General features: G+C 38.7%; 1 protein-coding gene and 1 long non-coding RNA gene across 4 annotated transcripts in view; one reads left to right on the forward strand and one right to left on the reverse strand.

Annotated features, from left to right (window-relative positions):
* The window catches only part of si:dkey-10h3.1, a 29838-nt gene extending 7499 nt beyond the window's left edge, over positions 1–22339 (reverse strand). For both annotated transcript variants that reach the window (XM_073907966.1, XM_073907965.1), the window contains exons 1-5: positions 22295–22339; positions 6542–6607; positions 5550–5846; positions 4882–5166; positions 629–919 (exon numbers count right to left, since the gene is read on the reverse strand). In XM_073907966.1, coding sequence (XP_073764067.1) covers positions 629–919; positions 4882–5166; positions 5550–5846; positions 6542–6607; positions 22295–22325 — 970 coding nt within the window. In that variant the 5' untranslated portion in view covers positions 22326–22339. The remainder of the gene's footprint in view (positions 1–628; positions 920–4881; positions 5167–5549; positions 5847–6541; positions 6608–22294) is intronic.
* LOC141375273 (uncharacterized) overlaps positions 1–25517 on the forward strand; it is a 256688-nt gene that overhangs the window by 61259 nt on the left and 169912 nt on the right. The window contains exons 5-6 of one of the 2 annotated variants that reach the window (XR_012383044.1): positions 823–944; positions 1107–1223. This is a non-coding gene — a long non-coding RNA (uncharacterized lncRNA). The remainder of the gene's footprint in view (positions 1–822; positions 945–1106; positions 1224–25517) is intronic. The other variant, XR_012383043.1, reaches the window with a different exon arrangement.

The raw sequence follows: 25517 nt of genomic DNA on the forward strand, positions 1-25517 counted from the left end.
TCTTCGTGATCGCGTAGGTTTCCTCCGGGTGCTCTGGTTTCGTCCACATGTCCAAACACATGTGGTGCAGGTGAATTAGGTATCCTAAAATTGACCGTAGTGTATGAGGGTGTGTGTGTATGGATGTTTCCCAGTGTTGGGTTGCAGCTGGAAGGGCATCCGCTGGGTAAAAAACAGATGCTGAATAAGTTGGTGGTTCATTCTGCTGTAGCGACCCCGGATTAATAAAGGGACTAAGCCGAAAAAGAAAATGAATGAATGAATGAATGAATGAATGTGTAAAAATGAATTGAAAGATGAATATTTTAGACAGTAAAAATCATTTGTTTGGGTTGTGAAGCTGCTGTTCAGTGCATTATCCTTTAAAAGTCACATTTGTATTAAATAAACCAAATCAGTTGTAATTTAATATAATTTAACTGCAATATGTTGAAAATATTTAGTTATAGAGTGTGATAAAGCTTCTACATCTAATCCAGCATTTCTACAGTAAGTGTGTAAAATAAAACAGCATATGTTAAACTAATTATTGCACACTAATCCTGGAATTAAAATGCTTGAGTTGTATTGAAGTGCAGTGTTATGAAGTAAAGCCACAGTTTTACAATAATAATGATATTCAACTCACCCTTTACTGAGAGAGAAACAGCAGAGCTTGATTGTGATGAGTTTGGTCTTTCAGATCTCTGTCCTTTACACCAGTACTGACCCTGATCAGACGCAGCAGCTCCTCTGATAGTGAGAGTGTCTCTGTTTACAGTGTAACGACCATCAGACTGTAACTTTACACTGTTTCTGTTTTTATACCACACATATGTCCAGTCACTGTGATCAGACTCAATCACACACTTCAGCTTGACTGTCTCTCCAGTGAATACAGCACTGTCTGGTGTCACAGTCACTGTAGATCTGGGTAAAGCTGAGGAGAAAGACAGAAACATGAAGTGAGTCAAACAACTCAGTGAGTGAAGATAAATGTATTTAGTAAATTCTTCACAATAGTGTAGTTTGTGTGTTATTTTATTTCATATTATTTGCTCTGTTATTGTCATTAGTTTAGTCATGTCAGTGTTTTCTGGTCGTCAAACACCTCTGACTCTCCACAGAAAGCAGAATGAAGGAGAGCTGAAGACCTCCAACTACAAGCTGATATGAGGAGCAGCTGAATCTGAATGAGCTTCAACAGACTGAAGACTTCAGCAACTCATTCAACAGCAGCATCTGTAAGTCACGCCATTCTCTTCATCATCTAAACCCCTCTTTAATGAACTTGTCTATTCTCATGATAGTCATAAATTTAATCTGCAACTAAGCAAATATTATATATTTATTATATAATATTATATATTTATTTAATTATAGTTCTAATAGCATCTATCCCTATTAATATGTGGTTAAAAATGGTGTATTATCTCAGCGGTAGATGCTGTTTTCACTTAGTGTAAAACATTGTTACCTATAACTTAATATAGCTGCGCTCTATTTAATTTTATTTGTAGTTTTTAGTGGTTTAACAAACATTAAACAAATATTGATTTTATATGTAGTTTAAGTGTCAGGTTGCTAACACTGAGCTTCATGCACACAAACACACACACACACACACGCACTTTATTTTACTTTCTTCCTCTAAGCCACGATCATGGCAAAGTTGCACAAGCCTATGTGTACTGTGTCTCCTTCCATCACATCCAGAATTATTGAATCTGAGAGAACGAAAACTAAATCCAAAGCCTCTACCACAGGGGTGTCCAAACTCGGTTCTGGAGGGCCGGTGTCCTGCTGAGTTTAGCTTCAACTTGCTTCAACATACCTGCTGGAAGTTTCCAGTATATTTAGTAAGAGCTTGATTAGCTTCTTCAGGTGTGTTTGATTAGGGTTGGAGCTAAAATCTCCAGGACACCGGCCCTGAGGACACCCCTGCTCTAGCACATAACACTTGGGAAAAAAATTGTTCTATTACAAAATCAAGTGCATTAGTTTACACAGCTAACAACACACAGTTTTACATGTTTGTAGCAATTATCTTCCCAATGATCTATAGGATGGGCAAATGTCTGATCCTGCAGTAATGTGGGTAATAACCTTCTGAAATGTCAACAGTGCAGATACGCAGAAGTGTTTTTCCAGCACCTTATCTGGTCTGCATGTTTCATTTGTAATCATGTGTGCAACTTATTTAAAGTGTTTTAACTTTATTTTGTGTTTAAAGTTGCTTTTTTATTTATAGACAATACATTTAGTTTCTCTCCATTATACAGAAAATATTCAGACCCCCTTAAATATTTCACTCTGTTATATTGCAGTCATTTGCTAAACTTAAGTTAATTTATTCCTCATTAATGTACACAGCAGCCCAGAGTTGTTGATTTATTAAAAAAAGAACTGAAATAGCACATGGTGCTCAGTATTCAGAGCCTTTACTCAGTGTTTAGTAGAAGCCCCCTTTTGATTTCCAGACTGCATCTCTGGAGCTCAGCCACAGTGATCTTTAGGTTCATCTTTAGCTATCGGGGGAGAAGAGCCTTGTTGAGAGATGTAGAGCGGCCAGCTCTAGGAAGGTTTCTGGTCGTCTCAAACACCATCAATTTAAGCATTATGGAGGCCACTGGGCTCTTAGGAACCTTAGATGCAGCAGAAATGTTTTTGTAGCCTTGGCCAGGTCTGTACCTTGCCATAATTCTGTGTTTGAGCTCTTCAGGCAGTTCCTTTGACCTCATGATTCTCATCTGCTCTGACATGCATTGTGCTTACAGCTGTGAGGTCTGATATAGACAGATGTGGCTTTCCTAATCAAGTCCAACCAGTAGAATCAAACACAGCTGGACTCAGATGAAGGTGTAGAACCATCTCAAGGGTGATCAGAAGAAATGTACAGCACCTGAGGGCATACTCACACTATGCTATCCGAAACGTGCCCGTTTCCCGGATCATTTGAGAAGTGAGTGTGAGTGCTCTGAATCTGGCTCAGGAACGGTTCTCTTGGCCGGCCCTGGCCCGGTTGGAAGAGATGTGCCAGAGCGTGGTTCACTTGGGCTTTGGCGCGGTACGCTTGTGTGTCAGTGCAAATCGCGCCTGAACCCAAAACTGAAAGCGAGACGTGACTTTTAAGGGACTGTTTTAAATGGATTTATTAATCATTCTTACTGTTCAATGAACGCAAACTGCCGTAGTTTATTAAAGGTGCAAACCCCTCACTGGACGACAGCTGCACCTTCAGCAAACCTGCTCATTCCTGTAGCACAAGGACTTTATGATTGTTTATGATAGCGGATCTGTTCGGCAAAATATTTGACAGCATGTCACTGCATATCAAACGACTTAAACGATATAACTAGAGAAATCTCCACTGTGCTGAGCGAGAGCGTTTACTGAACAGCGCATCATCAATGACGTAAGCGTGCCCAGGCCCGAATGTAATGTGAGTGCGGGCCATCGGGGGAGACGGGAAGGGGGACAAGCGTGCTTTGGCCTGGTTCAAGGCACCTGTACAGCGTGAGAGTACGTCCTGAGTTAAATATATGAGTGTCACAGCAAAGTCTCTGGATACTTAGGAGCATGTGATATTTCAGTTTTACTTTAAATCAGTTCAGAGTGACTCAGTGTATCAAATCACATTGAGTTGTTTGTTGTTTGTTCACTCACAGGCCTTCTGTCAGTCCTGAGAGTCTGAAAATGCAGCATTTACTCATTAATAACTGCACTGTGTGTGGATGTTGTATTCAGCTCTCTTATGCTACAGTGACTCAAACAAAAACCTCATTATGCATTTTGGAAATGCATGTGTTTATATCACTTCTCTTGACTGGATGTAAAATCATTTGCTCAATTATTGAAAAAAATCATAATCACATTCACAAATCACATCTCAGAGAACTTCTGTTTTGTTAATAATGTTGCTTTTATAGCTCTACATTTCAGACATCATCACATTTTACAGATTTCAACACCCTGGCATGATGGCAAACTTCAACACACTAGCAAACAGAAGTGCTCAACATGATTAATGATTAAAAATGCTTCAGTCTTCACTGTAAGAAATTAATTTGATTTGTTTCATATTAAAGCTACAAAATCTTTTAGTGGAGCTGTGAGAGATTTTGTGTTTTGTTGTTTGATTAATAATAATAAACACTGTAGGCAGCAGGAATATACTTGTAACGTCGGGGAGTGACACTGAAAACAGAAGGTAGGATCCAAATGCAGGTTTATTTAAAGTCAGGCAAGCGATGGTCAAATCAGGTGCAAACAGATATATGTAGACAATCCAGAATCGTAATCAAACACAGGCGAGGGGTCAGAAGGCAGGCGGCAAACAAGGACAAAAGGATAAACTAGGCTAAGGTCAAAACACGGAGAAACAAGACAAGGAAACGCGTTGTAGTGTTACTTTTACAGTTAACAAGACTCGGCAACCTGAATGAGTGTGTGTGCTGCTTAAATACTGTGTGTAATCAGTCTTGAAGCAGGATCAGCTGTGGGATTCTAATCAGTGGAGACTTGGAGCTGGTGTATGTGTGGCACGACTGAATATGTAGTTTATCAGCAGATTTGTAGTCCTAAGTGTGTGTGCGTGTGTTTGTGTGTGTGTGTGTGTGTGTGTGTGTGTTTACCAGCGACATCTGGTGGTTGTTCGCTGGTGAACATGACAATACTGCAGCGCATATGCAAGGTTATTCTCAACTCCATATATTTGACCATTTAGGTGCACAGCTTAAGCTAAAAGAAGACCTTACATGTCTGAGTTCCTGGGGTAGAAGTTTATAAACACTTTTATGTTGATTTTTTTTCATAATCATTTTGTGACCAAAATCTAAATTTTTATTAATTACACCGCTCTAAATTATAGACAGATTTGAAGACAAATAATATTCGACTCACCCTTTACTGAGAGAGAAACAACAGGGCTTGAATATGTGTTGACTGATCTTCCATTTATGAGTCCTTTACACCAGTATTGACCCTGATCAGACTCAGCAGCTCCACTGATAGTGAGAGTGTCTCTGTTTACAGTGTAATGACCATCAGACTGTAACTTTACTCTGTATTTATACCACTCATATGTCCAGTCACTGTGATCAGGCTCAGTCACACACTTCAGATTGACTGTCTCTCCAGTGAATACAGCACTGTCTGGTGTCACAGTCACTGTAGATCTGGGTAAAGCTGAGCAGAAAGACAGAAACATGAAGTGACTTAAACAGCTCTGTTCAAATAGATCTGTGCTGATGAGAATAATTTGTCGTCTGTGGAAAAAGTTAAAAACTCAAAGGCAAATATTTATTTGTGAAGATGTTCTCTAAAACCAAGATCAAGACCACTGATCTCCGCACAGTTTCTGTCCTGTACATCAGTTTTTTATAGGGGGTTTGAGAGGGAACTGCAGGAGGTAGAGTTCATGAAAAATTAATGATTGATTGAATTTGAAAAATATTTTTAAAATACAAAAAAAAACTATTCTGCTAACAAACAATAGTGCACTAGAAGAGCACTGATGCACAATTACTGATGATGATGATAATTGTAGAAATGTAAACGTGAAGCCTCACCTGATACAGTCAGTGTAACAGCAGCACTGATGTCTGATCTCTGTGAGTCTGATCTCTCTCCTCTACAGCTGTATTGACCATTGACAGACACAGAATCAGCTCTGAAACTCAACTCTGCTGCTGATGGTGTGTACAGATTGTATGGATAGTATTGATAGTAAGGGTTTCCATCTTTAATCCAGCTGTATTTGATCCACTGAATGTTTCCTCCTGTCTGTATGTCACATGTGAGAGTGACTGTCTCTCCAGTGAACACTCGCTGATCTGGACTCACCTTCACTACAGGCTTTGGTCTCTCTGCATTAATGAGGAAATATTGATAAGAAAACAGTGTCATGATGTTATAAACTCAAAACCAGCTTATGAGATAAAACACTTAAGTTTATTCAAGTGTTCATTAGCTTGTAGTGTGTGTTGTCTACTACAAATATAATGTTTACTGATCAAATTAAATTAGTGTTAACATTCATGCCCGGGCTACACGGTCTTTAACTCATGTCACCCCACTGTCTTTTACAATATTTACATGATTTGGGGAACTTTCAACATAATTATTAAAATGATCTTATTTTGTAAAAGAACACTATTCAGCTCACTCATAACAGATATAATGCAGCTTTATCAGGGTTTATTTATCACACAGCTTATACAGTTCAGTTTTATAACTCAGTTCTGCTGCATCATGAATTCAATAAAATATGTTGCTCTCCCTGATCTCTCTCTCACAAACACACACACACACACAAACACACACACACACACACACACACACACACACACACACACACACACACCTGTTTTCCTTTTCCTCTTTGCCCAGCTATATTACTATTCAGAACAGTCAAACAAACAGTTAAAAAAGAGAAAACACACAAACGCTTCTTACAGCTGCTTTAAAAATGACAAAAATATGAACAAAACATAATTTAAAGAGACAAATGTTGTAGATGTGGTATCATCTTGTTCAGATTTACTGCAGTATTTGACAGTACCTCCAGTGTATTCATAATTATAATGTCCATCTTGAGTGAGTCCGGAATGAAGGATGGAGATCAGCACTAAAAGCAGAAACACCGATATGACGTATTAACACTCAATAAACACAAAGCAGATCACTGAAACACATCAAGAGTTAAAACTAATAATCAAAGCAGCAGCAGCATAGCAGATCTGTGCCACCAAGACCAAACACTTTAACATTGATACTAAACCTCCCTTACTAAAACACATGCAGATTAACAACTCATCTTCATCACTTCATCTTCTGCTTCTGCTCTTAAATTGTATTAATTAAAAATAGATTAATTCAGGATCAAAACACTTCAGTGTGAGATGTGCATCTTTCTGCTGAAGCTTTATTTTAGAAATATTTCTGATGGTTCAGTATTTGAGATCATGCTAAATTAAAGAGGGATGAACTTGTGTTTATGACCCTACAGCGCTCAACTATTTAACAAATAATTGAACAGCAACTCCTGCAGAACAATTTTGACTCCACATCATGAATCATAAGGTCATAAGGTTCTTATGGGATTCTGAGTGTCTTCGTTCTAAAAGCTTGTGGACTGAATGTCTTTCATATGTCTTTAACTTAATAATTATAACATATATCAGACATTATTATGACAGATATCATGTCATACAATCCCAGATCTTTTAATTTTCCTGCTGTAAACAGTCTGTGTCTCATGTAAAGCACAGTATAAAACACACTATTTCATAAGGTAATAAACAACAAAGCAGATATATATGTTTTCCAATCATGCCTTGGACTGGATGAGACACCTTTGTTGACCGGACTGTATGTTTGATGCTCTTTGCTTGAATGAATCAAACCCAGTTGAGTTAAAGTGAACCAGAAGAGAATCGACTCGGTGAGTGACCTCAGTGATTTTGTGCCGCACTGTGTTGAAGGAAGTCTGAGATCATTAGTGTTGTTGACATACTTGTTGCCTGCATTGCTCAAATAAACTAGGTGTGAAGACGCCCATAAACTACAAACTGGCTCTTAATAAAAAAATAAATAAAAGATGTATTAATATCTTTGCTGTTTATTAAATCAATTTAGGAAAGACCATTCTAGAAAAGTTTTCGACCAGAATATTTAATAAAACAGACAATAACAACAATAAATTTGTTCAAATTAAAGTCTTTTGACAGATATTAAGTGTTCATATGTTAGTGTGATGAAGAACAGCTCTGGTTTGGACATTAATAAAGTAACAGGAGTAGTTTGTAGTTATATGATGTTTTGTGAGGATGTGATTACACTTGTAGGAGACTTCCAGATAGTCTATCATGTTCTACAACATCACTCAAGCTTCTTGTGGTAAAATGGAATAGGGTCTTGAAAGAGGGAGATGATTGAGTATTATAAGCTTAAAAAAAGTTAAGTGTGAAGTCAAAAGGGATGTGTTTAATAACAGAACAGGATAGTAAAAAAATAAATATATATATTTTTATATTTATTCATAAAGTCAAGTTGAGCTTTGTCATTCCGCTACATGTGTGGACATACTGTATAATGAAATGTGGGGTCTCACAGGATGTTTTGTGGTACATTCACAACATTGTTTCTCCTATTGAGTTCTTGTAAGATGAAGATTAAAGTATCCGGTGCTAATAGAGAGAAAAGTGTTTCTACAGGTGGTTTGTCAAGCCCACTCACCTGTGTGAGGCACATTGCTTAATGTTTTGATGTTTTCGTGGTGTGGAGGAGAGGAGAGGTGGTCCTGGTTTTGGGAGCTGGGATTGTGGGTAATATTTCAGAGAGTGGTGAGATGATTACATTTGAGGGCTCTAACAGCTTGTGGGAAGAAACTGTCGAGTATTCAGGAAAATGAGGGATTGTAAAATGAATGTAGAACAGGCAGAGAGCATGATTGTGTCCTTTTATTGTGAAGGATGTGATTACGAGTGTTAAACAGTAAAATACACGAACACACTTCACTGAACATGCATTATACACAGACATACACAGATATGGCCACTGAGAATAGTTGGGCCGATAGATGATCACAACACGATGCTGAGCAGTTTTTGCCGATGCTCCGCCCCGCCCCCATCGCAAACCTGCTCGCAAAAAATACACACTCAGGCCCCGTTTACACTGAAACGTCTTAGTGTTAAAATGGGCCACATTTGGCTGCAGTGTGAACGTAGCCATAGTTTAAAGGGCACCTATGGTGAATAATCTAGTTTGGACAGACGTGTATATATATAGTGTATTGACCGTAATATTGGGGTGAAATAAACACACCCAGTCCTTTTTTTTAATTTAACAACATAAAAACGGTGGACCAATTGGAGCGGTTTTCAGATCGACCACAACTTGACTTAGGAGAGCGGTCCCCCCGCCCACCGAATTGATTGACCACTTTTGCATCAACATATGCCGGTAGTCACATGTATAATTATGTCAACAAGACCATACGTACGCAAAGCAACTGTTCTGTTCAGTTCGCTAGGATCAGCAATCATCATCAAATATAATCAGGAGTGAGTTTCACATGTTTAAAACATTTTAAAACAGAGCATGTGTGTAATGAAGTACAGAGATTTACTTAAGATTCACTTCATCAGCAAAGCCGAACAATTATAAAGGACGATGATTCAATCCCGGTGTGTGGACGTTAAATCAGTTTTTTTTTTGTACATTAACATAACAGATATCCACACAGCAGTGGAGATTAAGCTGTATCCTGTTACATATGCATGCAAAAACAGTGGGAAAAGAGTAGAAAGCTAAAGGGGCTCTGTCTGTCAGTGTGTGTGTGTGTGTGTGCGTGTGCGTGTGTGTGCGTGTGTGTGTCTGATGCGATTTGTGTGTGCGCGCATGAACTTTGTAACGACATTGTGTGTGACTCATCAATGCAACTGCACAACAAATACTCATTGGTAAAGGTCTTACTGTAGTATTTCTCACAAACGCTACGTGAGAACTTCTTCCTTTAAGTCTGTCTGTTGTCTGACGCAGCCGAGGGAGGAGATTAAGGCACACAAAAAGACACGTAGAAACGGTAGGCGGGGAGGACTAGCCTTAAAGGCGCAGTACGACAAAAGAATCCCCTGGTGGAAAGATGTATAAAACAGCATCAAGTAAAAGGTATAATGAAAGATCTGATGGGTGTTTTGAGCTGAAACTTTACAGACACATTCTGGAGACGCAAAACACTTATATTAAATCTGAAAAAAGGGGTAACCTAGGTGCCCTTTAATATATAGAGTAACCTATTCATATTAGAATACAGCTTTAAAATATAAGATCTCGCTCTAATATTTAAAGATTTTTATTTTTATTTTTGTAGCCAACGTAAACACTCTTTGTGCTTTCCGCAGGCATTGGTGATATGGAAGCTGAGTGAAGTCTGCACACCTAATTACTGAAAGTTCATTAAAAACGGTGATTTAAGTGTTGCTATATTGTCATTCAGGCATTTGTTTCTTAAAGATTTACCATTCGTTTTCTGCTTGATTATTTCACTTACACATTTCAAGATAACGTTGTTCTCCTATTACGAGAATACAGCTCGACCTGTAAGTTCTTGAACGTGCTTGTGAGATCATTTGAGTTGTTGAAGCTCCTGCAGTGCTCATATAAACTAGGTGTGAAGACGTCTATAAACTTCAAACTAACTCTTCATCGCTATTTATTAAAATAATTTAAGAATTACCATGGGTAACGCTTTCTTTTACAACCCGCAAAGTACCGCGTAAGTACAGTGAAATTACAGTGTACTTTTCTGTACGTACTGTGTAAGTATAATGAACGTATGTGTAGGTATAAGGGAACAAACCGTAATGCTTGGGTAAAAAGGGGGTAACAACCAGATGTTCATCACGAAAATTACCGCGTAAGTACAGTGAAATAACGGTGTACTTTTCTGTACGTATAGTGTAAGTATAAATAACGTTTACGTAGGTATAAGGGAACAAACTGTAATGCTTGGGTAATAAGGGGGTAACAACCAGATATTCAGCCTGAAAAGTACTGCGTAAGTACAGTGAAATAACGGTGTACTTATCTTTAAATTGCAAAAGAACAAACCATAATGTTTGCGTAATAGGGGAGTAACAGTAAGATATTCATCATGCAAAGAAATATATTAAGTTTACGATGCACTTTTCTTCAAGTATTGTATACATATAAAGAATTATGCAAGGATGGTGACAACCTATTGCTCTCTGCAAATGTACTGTACATGCACCTGCGTGAGTACATTAGTACTCTTATTCAGTGCTTGGGTTTTATATGGGGTGTTTAATGAATAAAAGGTTTACAACCTGTGAAATTATGAACCCTTATTGTATACTGTATATATTTTAAATCTGCAATTCAATATAAAATATATTTCCATACACTACTTACCTTATGTTTACTCGTCGATCTCAACAAAGCCATCAATGTCTCCATAACTCACTATCAACAAATAACTTTGCATGACATAGGCCTACCATCAGGTTTCAATGCAGATTAAAACTGGGGACTAACTGTTGCATTTCAGTGAACGTATAGCTGATGCTTTATAGAAAAATGTAGTATTTTGGTCTTCAATCAATAAAAACTGCTGCTGTAGTTTACTCTGTTCTTAGTGTTCAAGTATACACTAGTGTGTTAAAGTTTAGCTTCTTCCCTCTTTGTTCCCTGTAGTTAAAGGGTAAATACAGTATTTGTTCCCTCCTTGTTACCTGTACTTACAGGGTAAATACCACATTTGAGGGTTGTAAATTAAAGTGAAGCTTTGTTCCTCTCTTGTTACCTGTAGTTAAAGGGTAAATACAACATTTGTTCCCCCCTTGTTCCCTTTAGTTTACAATGTAAAATTTTAAAGGCAGTAAAATAAATATACAAACACACAAGATATTTCTTTACTTTGTAACCTTTATTTTAATAAATAAGCATTTTAAAACACTCCATATTAATCAAACATTGTCTTGTCTATCATTGCCTATATATACTCATTCATTTTCTCTTCGGCTTTGTCCTTTTGTTAATCTGGGGTCGCCACAGTGGAATGAACCACCAACTTATCCAGCATATGTTTTACGCAGTGGATGCCCTTCCAGCTGCAACCCATCTCTGGGAAACATTCATACACACCCATTCACACGCATTTACTCCGGACAATTTAGTCTACCCAATTCACCTGTACCGCATGTCTTTAAGACTGTAAGGAAAACCGGAGCACCTGGAGGAAACCCACGCGAATGCAGGGAGAACTCCACGCAGAAACGCCAACTGACCCAGCCGAGGCTCGAACCAGCAACCTTCTTGATGTGAGGAAACAGCACTACCTACTGTGCCACTGTGTTGCCACCCAGCTGCAACCCATCACTGGGAAACATCCATAAACACTCATTCACACACATACACTACGGACAATTTTAGCTTACCCAATGTCACCACATATTTTTGGACTTGTGGGAGCACCCGGAGGAAACCCAAGCTAACATGGGGAGAACATGCAAACTCCACGCAGAAATGCCAACTGACCCAGCCGAGGCTCGAACCAGCAACCTTCTTGCTGTGAGGCGATTGTGCTACCCACTGCGCCTGCCTATACTCAAACAGCAAAATAACACATTATTTCCTTCCCCCTTTTTTTATGGCATCTCTTGCTTGGCTTCCTCTTCTGCTCTTCTCAGCTTCCACTGAGGACTCTGATGGTGAGTGGCTGATGAAATCCCATGGGTCTTGCTGCTCTGCATTTATATAAAATATATAAACAGACATAAAGGCTTTTAGTAAGCTATAGACATGATTATTTTCCTGTTTAATGTGTGTGTAGTGGTTGTCCAACAATTTCACACACTAAACATTTACAGATACCATACAGACACTATACATTACTATCAAACAAAGGTACTATCATCAGATCATATGGGAGATTGACATAATGTATAGTGATAATAAATAAATAGTAGGCTACTGTGCTAAAGTCCTAGGCAAACGTTACTAGTAATTGGGGGGGGGGGGGGGGGGGGTATTGATATATCAAACTGGCATGCTACAGAAAATATCAATTTACATTTCCAAACATTAATTTTGTCATTAACTTTGCTGTAATTAACGTATACAGGGAGAAAATAGTCTGCACAGTGAGTCTGGCAACAGCCACAGAAATCTGACCTGATCATCATCCAGTCTGTCTGGAATATGGAGAAACTAAATCCAGAGGAACTTTGGCAACATCTCTAAGATAAGTAAACTACAGTAAACATTGGTAAATATTCGCTGCTGGCCGTTTAGATTAGGCCATGAACTAACGTTATTGTTACGCTAAAACAAATTAAACAAAATAAATATAATCTGGTTAATGCACAATTTCTAACAATAGCCTTATTTACTAATAACGATTTACTCACATGTGTTACATGGTGACAAGACGGAGCAAATCCAAACGTCCCGAAAGTCTGAGCAAAACCTCGTGGCGTGCTGCTGCAGTATGATTCGGATGTTTAGAGGCTTCTTGATTCACAACTCGTTTGAATCAACGAATCAGTAGGCGCGTACCTGAAGTGATACAATATCGCGAGATGGATTCAAATGCACACGGAGCTGTCTGTTGTTCTCGCGATGTTTTGATGTCACACTAATCGGTCTGTTGAAGACGAATCGATTCAACTCTCCGTCCTCCATTCCCAGAATTTCCTGTTCACGGCAGTACAAGGATGGCAGCGCGAGGTAAATAAAACAAGTATTTTTATGACGTTATGTACATAGAAGTGTTTGTTTAGGTTTTTGTTTCTATCTGATGTTTGTACCTATTTTTAACAATTACACCCTTTTCACAATACTCTTATGACGCGTTTAACGATCATCAGCATCTAAAATCCTTGAGTCTTTTATTTGATTTTTATATAAAATAACATATGTTTGTATTTACGTATGTGTTATATAATATGATTACATGTGCGAGGTGTTTCAAACAGTGCCTATGGACATGAGTAAATTATATGTTATTCTCTATTCTTGCTGGCGTTATCAGTTTCACAATATTTTTTTTTATTTTTCTAATTGTCGAGACAACACCACCGTAAAGTTTTCATTTTATTTGAGCAAAGAAGGTTGTAAAAAATGTGTTGTACTTTCCCATTCACTACGCTGAAATGTATAAAGGGTCCATAACAGTACATCAACCATATTATGTTATCTTTCACTTTATTTAGGACTAATGATGGGTTAAGACATGTACTTAATCAAAAACTAACCTTAGGGGTAGTGTCAAATTTCTAAAAGAATTTTCTGATTTTATTTCTGACTTACTAGTCAAAACTGATAAAATGCTAATTGTAGGTGACTTTAACATCCACATAGATGACGCTAATGATACATTAGGGCTCGCGTTTATGGAATTAATACACTCACTTGGGATAAGGCAAAACGTTGTGGGTCCAACCCATCGCTTAAAGCATACATTAGATCTAATTCTGTCTTATGGAATCGAGGTTATTGACATAGACATTATATCACAAAGTGATGATATTACAGATCACTACCTCTTACTATATAAGCTGTGTTTACCTGAAATCAGCAAACCCGCTCCAATACTCCGCCCTAGTAGAACTATTGTTCCGTCAACTAAAGATGAATTTATCAATAACTTACCTGATCTCTCTGTATTTCGTAATGCACCCACAAACTCAAATGATCTTGATGTAGTAACCAGCAGTATGGATGCCATCTTTACTAGCACACTAAATACTGTGGCACCCATCAAATTAAAAAAGGCTAGAGAGATTAAAACTGTACCATGGTATAATAGTCATACTCGTGCGCTCAAAACAGCAACCCGCGCCCTGGAACGTAAATGGAAAAAAACTAATTTAGAGGTCTTTAGAATTGCGTACAAAGACAGTATGTCCAGCTATAGGAGGGCTCTAAAATCTGCCAGGACCGAGCACCTGCGCAAACTGATAGAAAATAATCATAACAATCCTAGATTTTTATTTAACACCATCTCTAAATTAACAAATAATCGGTCATCCTTGGAACAAACTACTCCACCGCAAATTAGTAGTGATGACTTCATGAATTTTTTCAGTAATAAAATAGAAGGCTTTAGACAGAAAATAGGAGATGCCAAACTTTCTGCACCGGCTTATACAACATATCCTGTAAATATTTCATTAAATCATAATAATAACCTACACTGCTTCAAAATCATAGAACATGAAGAGTTAGTAAAAATTATAAATAGCTCTAAACCAGCTACGTGTATGCTGGACTCAATTCCAACAAAATTACTGAAAGAGCTGCTACCTGCAATAGGAGAACCTCTTCTTAACATGATCAACTCTTCTTTATCTATAGGCCATGTTCCAAACTCTTACAAGCTAGCTGTTATTAAGCCTATTATTAAGAAACCGCAACTAGACACCAACAACTTAGCTAACTATAGGCCTATTTCAAATCTTCCATTTATGTCTAAAATACTAGAAAAAGTTGTTTCCACTCAATTATGCTCTTATCTGCAGACGAACAATATTTTTGAAGTGTTTCAGTCAGGTTTCAGGGCTCACCACAGTACAGAAACCGCCTTAGTGAAAATAACCAACGATTTACTCTTAGCTGCTGACCGAGGGTGCGTCTCGCTATTAGTTTTACTCGATCTTAGTGCGGCATTTGATACCATTGACCACAATATCCTCATAAATTGCTTAAAGTCTACAGGTGTCCAGGGACAGGCTCTACAATGGTTTAAGTCATACTTAACTGACCGCTACCAGTTTGTGAATCTTAATGGACAGCCTTCACAAATCTGCCCAGTAAAGTATGGGGTGCCTCAAGGATCAGTTTTAGGCCCTTTACTGTTTACAATTTACATGCTACCTCTGGGAGACATTATTAGAAGACATGGGATCAGCTTTCACTGCTATGCAGATGATACTCAATTATATATTTCCACTAAACCTGACGAGACGTCTGAACTTTCTAAACTAACTGAGTGTATCAAAGACATCAAAGACTGGATGACCAACAATTTTCTTCTCTTAAACTCAGACAAAACAGAATTATTACTTATTGGGCCTAAATCTTGCACACAACAGATCTCGCAACTCAATTTACAATTAGAGGGATACAAAGTTAGCTTTAGCTCTACTATAAAAGATCTGGGTGTCATATTAGACAGCAATCTAACTTTTAAAAACCATATATCCCATCATGTCACAAAAACTGCCTTCTTTCATCTGAGAAATATCGCTAAATTACGAAGTATGCTATCCATCTCAGATGCAGAAAAGCTAGTCCATGCTTTTATGACTTCGAGGCTGGATTACTGTAATGCTCTATTTGCTGGCTGCCCAGCATCCTCTATTAACAAACTTCAATTAGTACAAAATGCAGCAGCCAGAGTTCTGACCAGGTCTAGAAAATATGATCATATCACCCCAATTTTATCCTCCTTACACTGGCTGCCTGTTAAGTTTCGTATTGAATTTAAAATATTACTTCTCACCTATAAAGCTCTAAATAATCTAGCTCCTGTTTATCTAACCAACCTTCTGTCTCGCTACGAACCAACTCGCTCCTTAAGATCTCAAAATTCAGGGCTTCTGGTAGTACCTAGAATAGCAAAATCAAGTAAAGGAGGTCGAGCCTTCTCTTTCATGGCTCCTACACTCTGGAATAGCCTTCCTGGTAATGTCCGAGGCTCAGACACACTCTCCCAGTTCAAAACTAGATTAAAGACCTATCTGTTTAGTAAAGCATACACTCAATGCATCACCTAGCGGGTTCCACACTGGCTTCTGCATCTTGCTTATATACACTATGAACAGCAGCTACGCTAATTATTCTCTTTATTCTCTATTTTCACCTGGGGATACTCATCCCGAGGTCCTCAGATTAGGCGGAGTCACTGATTGGATCCAAGACCAGCGACGTGATGATCCCAAGGATTCCATATCCGGGACCAGGCCATATCCTGAGCTGCTGCTGCGCTGATGGTCGTGGGGAGTGGAGAACATGTGTCTGATTCCAGCGACGCTCCAGGGACAGACGAGTCTTCATTGATGCCATCTTCTAGCATAAACCACGGCGATTGAAGTTCTGCACAAGACTTTTGGCCAGCGGAGAAATTAAAATGGTCGTGCCTAACTGAGTCTGGTTCTCTCAAGGTTTTTTTTCTTCACTCCCATCAGGTGAAGTTTTTTTTCCCTCTCCGCTGTCGCCACTGCCTCGCATGGTTCAGGATTGGTAGAGCTAAGCATCTATGAATTTGCTCTTCAGTGTTTGAACTCTCAGTAATGATTAAATCACACTGAACTGAGCTAAACTGAACTGAACTGAACTTAAACACTAAAACCTGAACCACACTGTTCCAGTTACTATGACCATTTATGTGAAGCTGCTTTGACACAATCTACATTGTAAAAGCGCTATACAAATAAAGCTGAATTGAAAGGGGTAGTTTACCCAAACGTTACATTTACTTACCATTTAATGAGTAACACAGAATTTAAATATGTACACTGAACTGCAAATAATCTTTACTTCAAAGTCTATACGGCCTGCACATATATTTAAGCCTTTCCCCTCTGTGCTTTAATTATTATCACTATACATTATGTCAATCTCCCATATGATCTGATGATAGTACCTTTGTTTGATAGTAATGTATAGTGTCTGTATGGTATCTGTAAATGTTTAGTGTGTGAAATTGTTGGACAACCACTACACACACATTAAACAGGAAAATAATCATGTCTATAGCTTACTAAAAGCCTTTATGTCTGTTCATATATTTTATATAAATGCAGAGCAGCAAGACCCATGGGATTTCATCAGCCACTCACCATCAGAGTCCTCAGTGGAAGCTGAGAAGAGCAGAAGAGGAAGCCAAGCAAGAGATGCCATAAAAAAAGGGGGAAGGAAATAATGTGTTATTTTGCTGTTTGAGTATAGGCAGGCGCAGTGGGTAGCACAATCGCCTCACAGCAAGAAGGTTGCTGGTTCGAGCCTCGGCTGGGTCAGTTGGCATTTCTGCGTGGAGTTTGCATGTTCTCCCCATGTTAGCTTGGGTTTCCTCCGGGTGCTCCCACAAGTCCAAAAATATGTGGTGACATTGGGTAAGCTAAAATTGTCCGTAGTGTATGTGTGTGAATGAGTGTTTATGGATGTTTCCCAGTGATGGGTTGCAGCTGGGTGGCAACACAGTGGCACAGTAGGTAGTGCTGTTTCCTCACATCAAGAAGGTTGCTGGTTCGAGCCTCGGCTGGGTCAGTTGGCGTTTCTGCGTGGAGTTCTCCCTGCATTCGCGTGGGTTTCCTCCAGGTGCTCCGGTTTTCCTTACAGTCTTAAAGACATGCGGTACAGGTGAATTGGGTAGACTAAATTGTCCGGAGTAAATGCGTGTGAATGGGTGTGTATGAATGTTTCCCAGAGATGGGTTGCAGCTGGAAGGGCATCCACTGCGTAAAACATATGCTGGATAAGTTGGTGGTTCATTCCACTGTGGCGACCCCAGATTAACAAAAGGACAAAGCCGAAGAGAAAATGAATGAGTATATATAGGCAATGATAGACAAGACAATGTTTGATTAATATGGAGTGTTTTAAAATGCTTATTTATTAAAATAAAGGTTACAAAGTAAAGAAATATCTTGTGTGTTTGTATATTTATTTTACTGCCTTTAAAATTTTACATTGTAAACTAAAGGGAACAAGGGGGGAACAAATGTTGTATTTACCCTTTAACTACAGGTAACAAGAGAGGAACAAAGCTTCACTTTAATTTACAACCCTCAAATGTGGTATTTACCCTGTAAGTACAGGTAACAAGGAGGGAACAAATACTGTATTTACCCTTTAACTACAGGGAACAAAGAGGGAAGAAGCTAAACTTTAACACACTAGTGTATACTTGAACACTAAGAACAGAGTAAACTACAGCAGCAGTTTTTATTGATTGAAGACCAAAATACTACATTTTTCTATAAAGCATCAGCTATACGTTCACTGAAATGCAACAGTTAGTCCCCAGTTTTAATCTGCATTGAAACCTGATGGTAGGCCTATGTCATGCAAAGTTATTTGTTGATAGTGAGTTATGGAGACATTGATGGCTTTGTTGAGATCGACGAGTAAACATAAGGTAAGTAGTGTATGGAAATATATTTTATATTGAATTGCAGATTTAAAATATATACAGTATACAATAAGGGTTCATAATTTCACAGGTTGTAAACCTTTTATTCATTAAACACCCCATATAAAACCCAAGCACTGAATAAGAGTACTAATGTACTCACGCAGGTGCATGTACAGTACATTTGCAGAGAGCAATAGGTTGTCACCATCCTTGCATAATTCTTTATATGTATACAATACTTGAAGAAAAGTGCATCGTAAACTTAATATATTTCTTTGCATGATGAATATCTTACTGTTACTCCCCTATTACGCAAACATTATGGTTTGTTCTTTTGCAATTTAAAGATAAGTACACCGTTATTTCACTGTACTTACGCAGTACTTTTCAGGCTGAATATCTGGTTGTTACCCCCTTATTACCCAAGCATTACAGTTTGTTCCCTTATACCTACGTAAACGTTATTTATACTTACACTATACGTACAGAAAAGTACACCGTTATTTCACTGTACTTACGCGGTAATTTTCGTGATGAACATCTGGTTGTTACCCCCTTTTTACCCAAGCATTACGGTTTGTTCCCTTATACCTACACATACGTTCATTATACTTACACAGTACGTACAGAAAAGTACACTGTAATTTCACTGTACTTACGCGGTACTTTGCGGGTTGTAAAAGAAAGCGTTACCTTACCATGCTAGCAAAGTTCTGACCAGAATATTTCACAAAACAGAGTTTAAAAGCCATGTGTGTGTGTGTCTTAATAATAATGTAATAATAATTATAACATAAAGCAAGCAGACAGTATTATAGCAAATATCAGCACACACTAGGGGTTGCACCGATTAGTCGACTTGTCGTCTTTAAAGCTCTGCTGTGACACTTTTTCATTGATGTCGAGCTGCACAAATCATGTGGTTTTTGCCCTGAACTACTTGGCAGATTTACACACAAATGTATGTTCACCAGAATAAGCTGTCCTCAAATTATTAAATTAATTTAATTGTTGTTTTTCTCATGTCATCCTCAGTGATTCACATCAACTTTGAGTGAACTTAAAATCATCAAACGGGTGTCAGCCAGTTAGATCGTGCCATGCAAATACCCTCGAGCAGATGATAGCCAGTCGCGTTTACGCAACACTGGAAATGTAATGTGGTTGGCTGTTGTCCTCTGTGGCGCATTGCCGCTGACGTGTTTTGTGAATGAACCGTGAAACCGTCAATCACACAGCTGCAGAGGTGTGTCAAACTTCACAGTGTGTGCAAACATCATCCCAGGTGAACACAGTGAAGATTCACGCAGTGAGGGGAGACATTGATAACTAAGATGAGCAGCAATCGTGAAAAAGACGCAGCTTGAGCAAGATGTTGAGCAGCTTATTGACCCGCACATCATAACAGTAAAATCTGCATCTGAGCAGGACTCTGACAGAGTTGGGTTATAGCCGTTATCTTCCGTGCGTCACTGTATGGCCACAGCCATATCACCCTGCAACCCAAGACCGGTTACTCACTGAAGCTAAGCAGGGCTGAGGCTGGTCAGTACCTGGATGGGAGACCACTTGGGAACACTAGGTTGCTGATGAAAGTGGTGTTAGAGAGGCCAGCAGGGGGCGCTCAACATGTGGTCATAATGCCGCAGTAAAAGTGAAGGGGACACTACACTCTCAGTGGGTCTTTTTAACGTCTTTCGGATAAGACGTTAAACAGAGGTCCTGACTCTCGGTGATCATTATTAATCCCATGGCGCTTCTCGTGAAAGAGCAGGGGTTTAACCCTGGTGTCCTGGCCAAAGTCCCTCTATCAGCCCCTACGATCATGGCCTCCCAATCCTCCCCTTCCACTGAAATGGCTCCATCACTGTCTCTCCTCTCCACCAATAGCTGGTGTATGGTGAGCGCACTGGCGCTGTTGTCCTGTGGCTGCCGTCGCATCATCCACGTGGATGCTGCACACTGGTGGTGGTGTGGAGAGACCCCCCCCCCTCATGATTGTAAAGTGCTTTAGGTGTATGGCCATACACAATAAATGCGCTGTATAAATACACATTACATTACAGTATGTTGTCATAAAATAACTTGCCATGAATTGGTGTTTGATGTACCGTGAGCTGATGATGAATGAAATTCTTTTGCTCTAAGTAAATCTGTTATTGTTACAGTTTTAGTAGTGCGAGCCATGACCAATGTGCCGACTGCATTTATTTAGCGGTAAAATTAGCCCGTGCTAATGTTGCGTTATTTATGATATGAACAGTGTTGATAATGCATTTGTTTACCACTAAAACTACTCAATTAATTAAAATTAATGTTGCAGTGTTTTTGTTAAGAGCTGTCAATTAGCATGTGTATATGTGTTTCCTGCAAATAAATCGCAGATTGTGGCGTTGCAAAATATTTGCGTCTTGTGTTTTATTGATGACGTCAACAGCGACTAGTCGACATCGAGTCCACATTGATAACATAAGTCGACTTCCAAAAATCTGTCTTCTTAACACACGCACACACACACGCACGCTTGCACGGACATGCGCACACACACAATATGTGTTGAAGGAAGTCTGAGATCAATAGTGTTGTTGATGTATTTGTCACCACCAGTGCTCAAATAAACTAGGTGTGAAAATGGCCATAAACTGCAAACCAACACTTTATTTACAAATGCATCAATATTTCGGAAATTTATCAAACCAATTTGAGAAAAACAATGCAGGAATAGTTTTTGATCAAAATATTTCTGTAAAAAGAGACAACAGAAATAAATATCTACAAAATAAACGTATCTTACATGTCCTCCATATGTTAATGTGATGAACCACAACTGTGGTTTTTCTACGAAGAACATCAAAATAGCTCTGCTGATATGCATGCATACAAATAATGATGAGAGCTAATTATAAATAACAGAAACATTATCTGAGAAAGAAGAAGTCAGTTCAGAGAAACACTTTTTTGCGGGTTCACACACACAAACACAGAAATACTGCTTTACTCAAACCAAATTTGTGCAAATTATAGACCAAACCAATCACTGACTTAAACAAACAAACAAACAAACAAACAAAAACTTAAGCACACAAACAAAAACAAACCCAAAAAGTTTTTAAAGAGTATTCAAGCAGTTTAGAGTGTTTGGTTTCATGTGTCTGATCTGTGAAATTCAGGCATTTTTGGATTGAATGGGTTTTTTTTTGGCCACTTTGAATGTTTGGTTTTCACATAAATACTTAAAATAAGAAAGACTAATATCCTGGGTTGTCGTAAACCAACACTGGGTCACACATGGACAAACCCAACATTGGGTTAATTTTAAAAATTAAATTTAAATAAGAATTTTTTAACCCAATGGTTGGGTTTATCCATATTTGACCCAACGTTGGGTTACAGCAACCCAGCATGTTTTAAAAGTATAATATATAAAGCAAAATCAATCAGATGTTGACGTCCAGCGGCCTCTATTCTACACTCACAGCACAGATAACTGCCTGATCTCTGAAGCTTGTATCTGTTCAACACTTCACACATCAGCACTGAATCTGACTAATAAACACAAGAACATACAGCACAATCATTCTCTCATCTTCAGCTGAAGGATTAAAACAGTATTAAAGAGCAGAAGAGTGGAGAGTCTGATCAAATACTCACAGAGAAGGAGAGGCAGTGCACTGGAGCCCATCCTGACACACTAATGGACTGTTCTAGCAGAGCGCTGGCTGCTCAATCACACACTTCCTGGGTTTAAACTAACAGTTGAGGAGGAGGAGAAAAACTACCTGAAACCAAAAAATTTTCTCTCTTTAGACCAGGGTTCTCCAATAGTTTTCATATGAGAGCCACTTTTAAAAACTGAAGTGGCCAAGAGCTACTCATGTCATGGTCACTTGTTCTTTCAAATATATATATATATTGGCTTGGCCATTATCCCTTGCGGTCTGTTGTCGCTTCAAATCCAGTAATGCGGAAATTGGAGAGAGCTGGAAACCCTAAAGCGGGTGTTGTCGCCGCGCGCGTACTGAATAGCGGTGTTGTCGCGCGAGTTCTTATCAGCTGTGTTGTCGCGCGCGTTTGATCAGCTGTGTTGTCGCGCGCGTACTGTAAAGCGGGGACGGAGGGTATGTCTCGTCGCGGGGGAACTTTTGATCATTTTGGAAGGGAACTTTCTATCCAAGATTAAAAAGGGCATGTGCACTGCACAGGTTGAGCCCTATGTGTGTACGTGCCTGCAAGTTGGGGAATACGACTAATAATCAGTCATGGGGACTGCAGAAACACAGCACACTGTTCAGATTGATGCAGACATGAGACCTCTATCTCACTCATGGCTTGTCCTCTCAAGTGGGGGAAAGACAATGCACAACGTTACCCACTGCTGTCAACCTGGGCCAAGTCATATCTCTCTTGTCCCAGAAACCTCAGTCCCAAATGAGAGGGTTTTTTTCTGTTGCAGGGGACATTGTAAATGCCCAGAGATACCAGCTTTTACCAGATTATATTTATATGATAATTTTCCTTTAAACCCATCTCTATCTAAGTGAGTGAGTGATTAAATGTTGAATGTGATGAGTTTTCAACAATACTAAATTGAAACTTAATTTTTTACATGGTTTAATATTTTTTTGTTATTAAAAATGAAGTTCCTGTTTCAAAGCTTACAGATAGATGGCTAATTTGTATGTCATTGACACTTTTGGCACTTTTTTGGAGTATTTTCATAAGTTTTGTTTTTTCCTGTAAATGATTCAATAAATACCATACCAAGACATTCATACCGAGGTATTACCGTACTGTGAAATTCTGATACCGTTACATCCCTAATATATATATATACACCAGCTGCAGTTTTTTTTTTTTTTTTCCCTGTTGTGGCCAGGGGCAGACTGGGCAGTTTCCCGCTGTTTCGACGTACTTTTTGGGCTGGGCTGATCATCTTCTTTTGATCTGATCGGCCCATAAAACACTTAGCAGACTGTCAAGTTTTTCTCCCTAAGTGATTGACGAGCTGTCACGCTCCTGTAAGCTGTCACGCTCTGAAAGTAAGATGTTTCTTTTCCGGACAGAGCGGCTGTGTGACATAATCTGCAGCCCATTGTATCTTTTCTTTATTCACAGTGGGCTGACCCAATCACAATCTTCCATGTTGGGCTCTGTGTCACGTAGGTGTGTATTTGTCAGAATAGTCAAGAGTAGCACCTGTTTCTTACGCGCCGGTCCGCGGGAGAGCAGGCATTTGCCTTTTGCGTCTGCACTCTAGCGTGTGGCACAGATCAATATATTTCTGTCTATTCTATCTAGTTACCTATCTGTCCATATAAATATACTTTTTTAAAAAAAATTTTAATCTGCACAATGGCCCGCGGCAACTTCCTCCTATGCTGTTTAATTAACCTGCAGGTCTTTATTTCACAAATGATAAAGAATGTCTGCTTCTCAAGCTCTATGAGGAGTGTCAGTCATGCATTTTAAGATGTACTCGGTCAGAAGATAAGCGCATGAGATATCATGACATTTTGTTTTTGATCGTCAGCATGATGTAGGCTTATGGTGACAATAATATTTATATAATATGGTTATAATGATTTTTATACATGACCAAACTAGTGTGCAACTTAAGCAACTTTTTTTACATTTAGTTTTGTAGTTCGGGCAGAAACAAATATTTGTGGCATTTTTTAATTGTTTATGTTCATTTGATTGACAATGTAAAAGCTGTTAGCTACGTGTTTCATTGTTGAGTTAAACATGTTTTAGGGTCTCTGACACATTGCTTTTATTATTTATCTATAATTTATTAATCAACATTAACTGTGTGCATCAGCAGGCAGTTTTTGTTATGTTCATTATTTATTAGGCTCCCTTAAAACACACAGGCACCCACATTTCCAGTGTGGATTATAATTTTATTATAATAATAAATAAAGATTTAAGTTTTTAATTTGTTAACTCTCGTTATTTCCTATATATGGCTTTTGTGCTTTTATAGAGTGGGAGTTGGTAAACATAATCAAGGGCATACACAGATGGGGAGCATTTTGGTTGATGTAGTGGGCCACTCTGGCCCAAAATGACATGGCCGTTTTTTTTTTTTTTTTTTCCCAGTTAGGGTTGTAACAATATACCGGTATGACGGTTTACCACGATTTGAACGTGCACGATTATCATACCATGAACAATTGCATATCAACGGTTTTAACCCTTAAAGACCGAGACAGCCGCCCGCGGCTAAAAATAAGTATTGCTCTTAATTGTTTAATAACTTTTGATCCGCTGATCCGATTCATACAATTCAAAGATTGGCATAAAGAAGAGAGTCTCAGCTTTCCAGTGCTGCATCACATAACATTCGCGGACTTTCAGAGGCTCCGGAATCAGTGCGGTTACGTCATCAACATTTGACAACGCTGATTTGACAAAGAAACGCTCGTCACTGTGTCTCCGGACAAATCAGACATGATACATTGATGCATTATCCCTCCTCCATGCCCAGATTGGTTCAAACTCGCTATATCACAACCAATAAGCATAGGTTTCGCTTTTGTTTGTGGACCAAGCTTTTTGAACAACACGGAATGAGAGATAGGCATACATTTATGCGCGGCTAAATAAAACGCAAAAAAAAAGGTTTTCATTAAATAATTCTCATACTAAGTACTTTTGCATGCACAGCAGCACAGAAACATGACAAAACAGTGACACAGCAAAGACGAACTGCTGCTCTTGCTGTTTTCAAAAGACACAAATGAAGGTGCAGCTGTTTGTCTGCATTGCAGACAACCACATCCAAATCCATATCGATAGACAACCATATCCATGCTGGCACATAAAACCTAAGGATGTTCCATATTGAATCTAGTTTCGTTATGTAACTATT

The sequence above is a fragment of the Danio rerio genome, chromosome 7 (genome assembly GCF_049306965.1).
Source record: "Danio rerio strain Tuebingen ecotype United States chromosome 7, GRCz12tu, whole genome shotgun sequence".
NCBI classification, from domain to species: domain Eukaryota; kingdom Metazoa; phylum Chordata; class Actinopteri; order Cypriniformes; family Danionidae; genus Danio; species Danio rerio.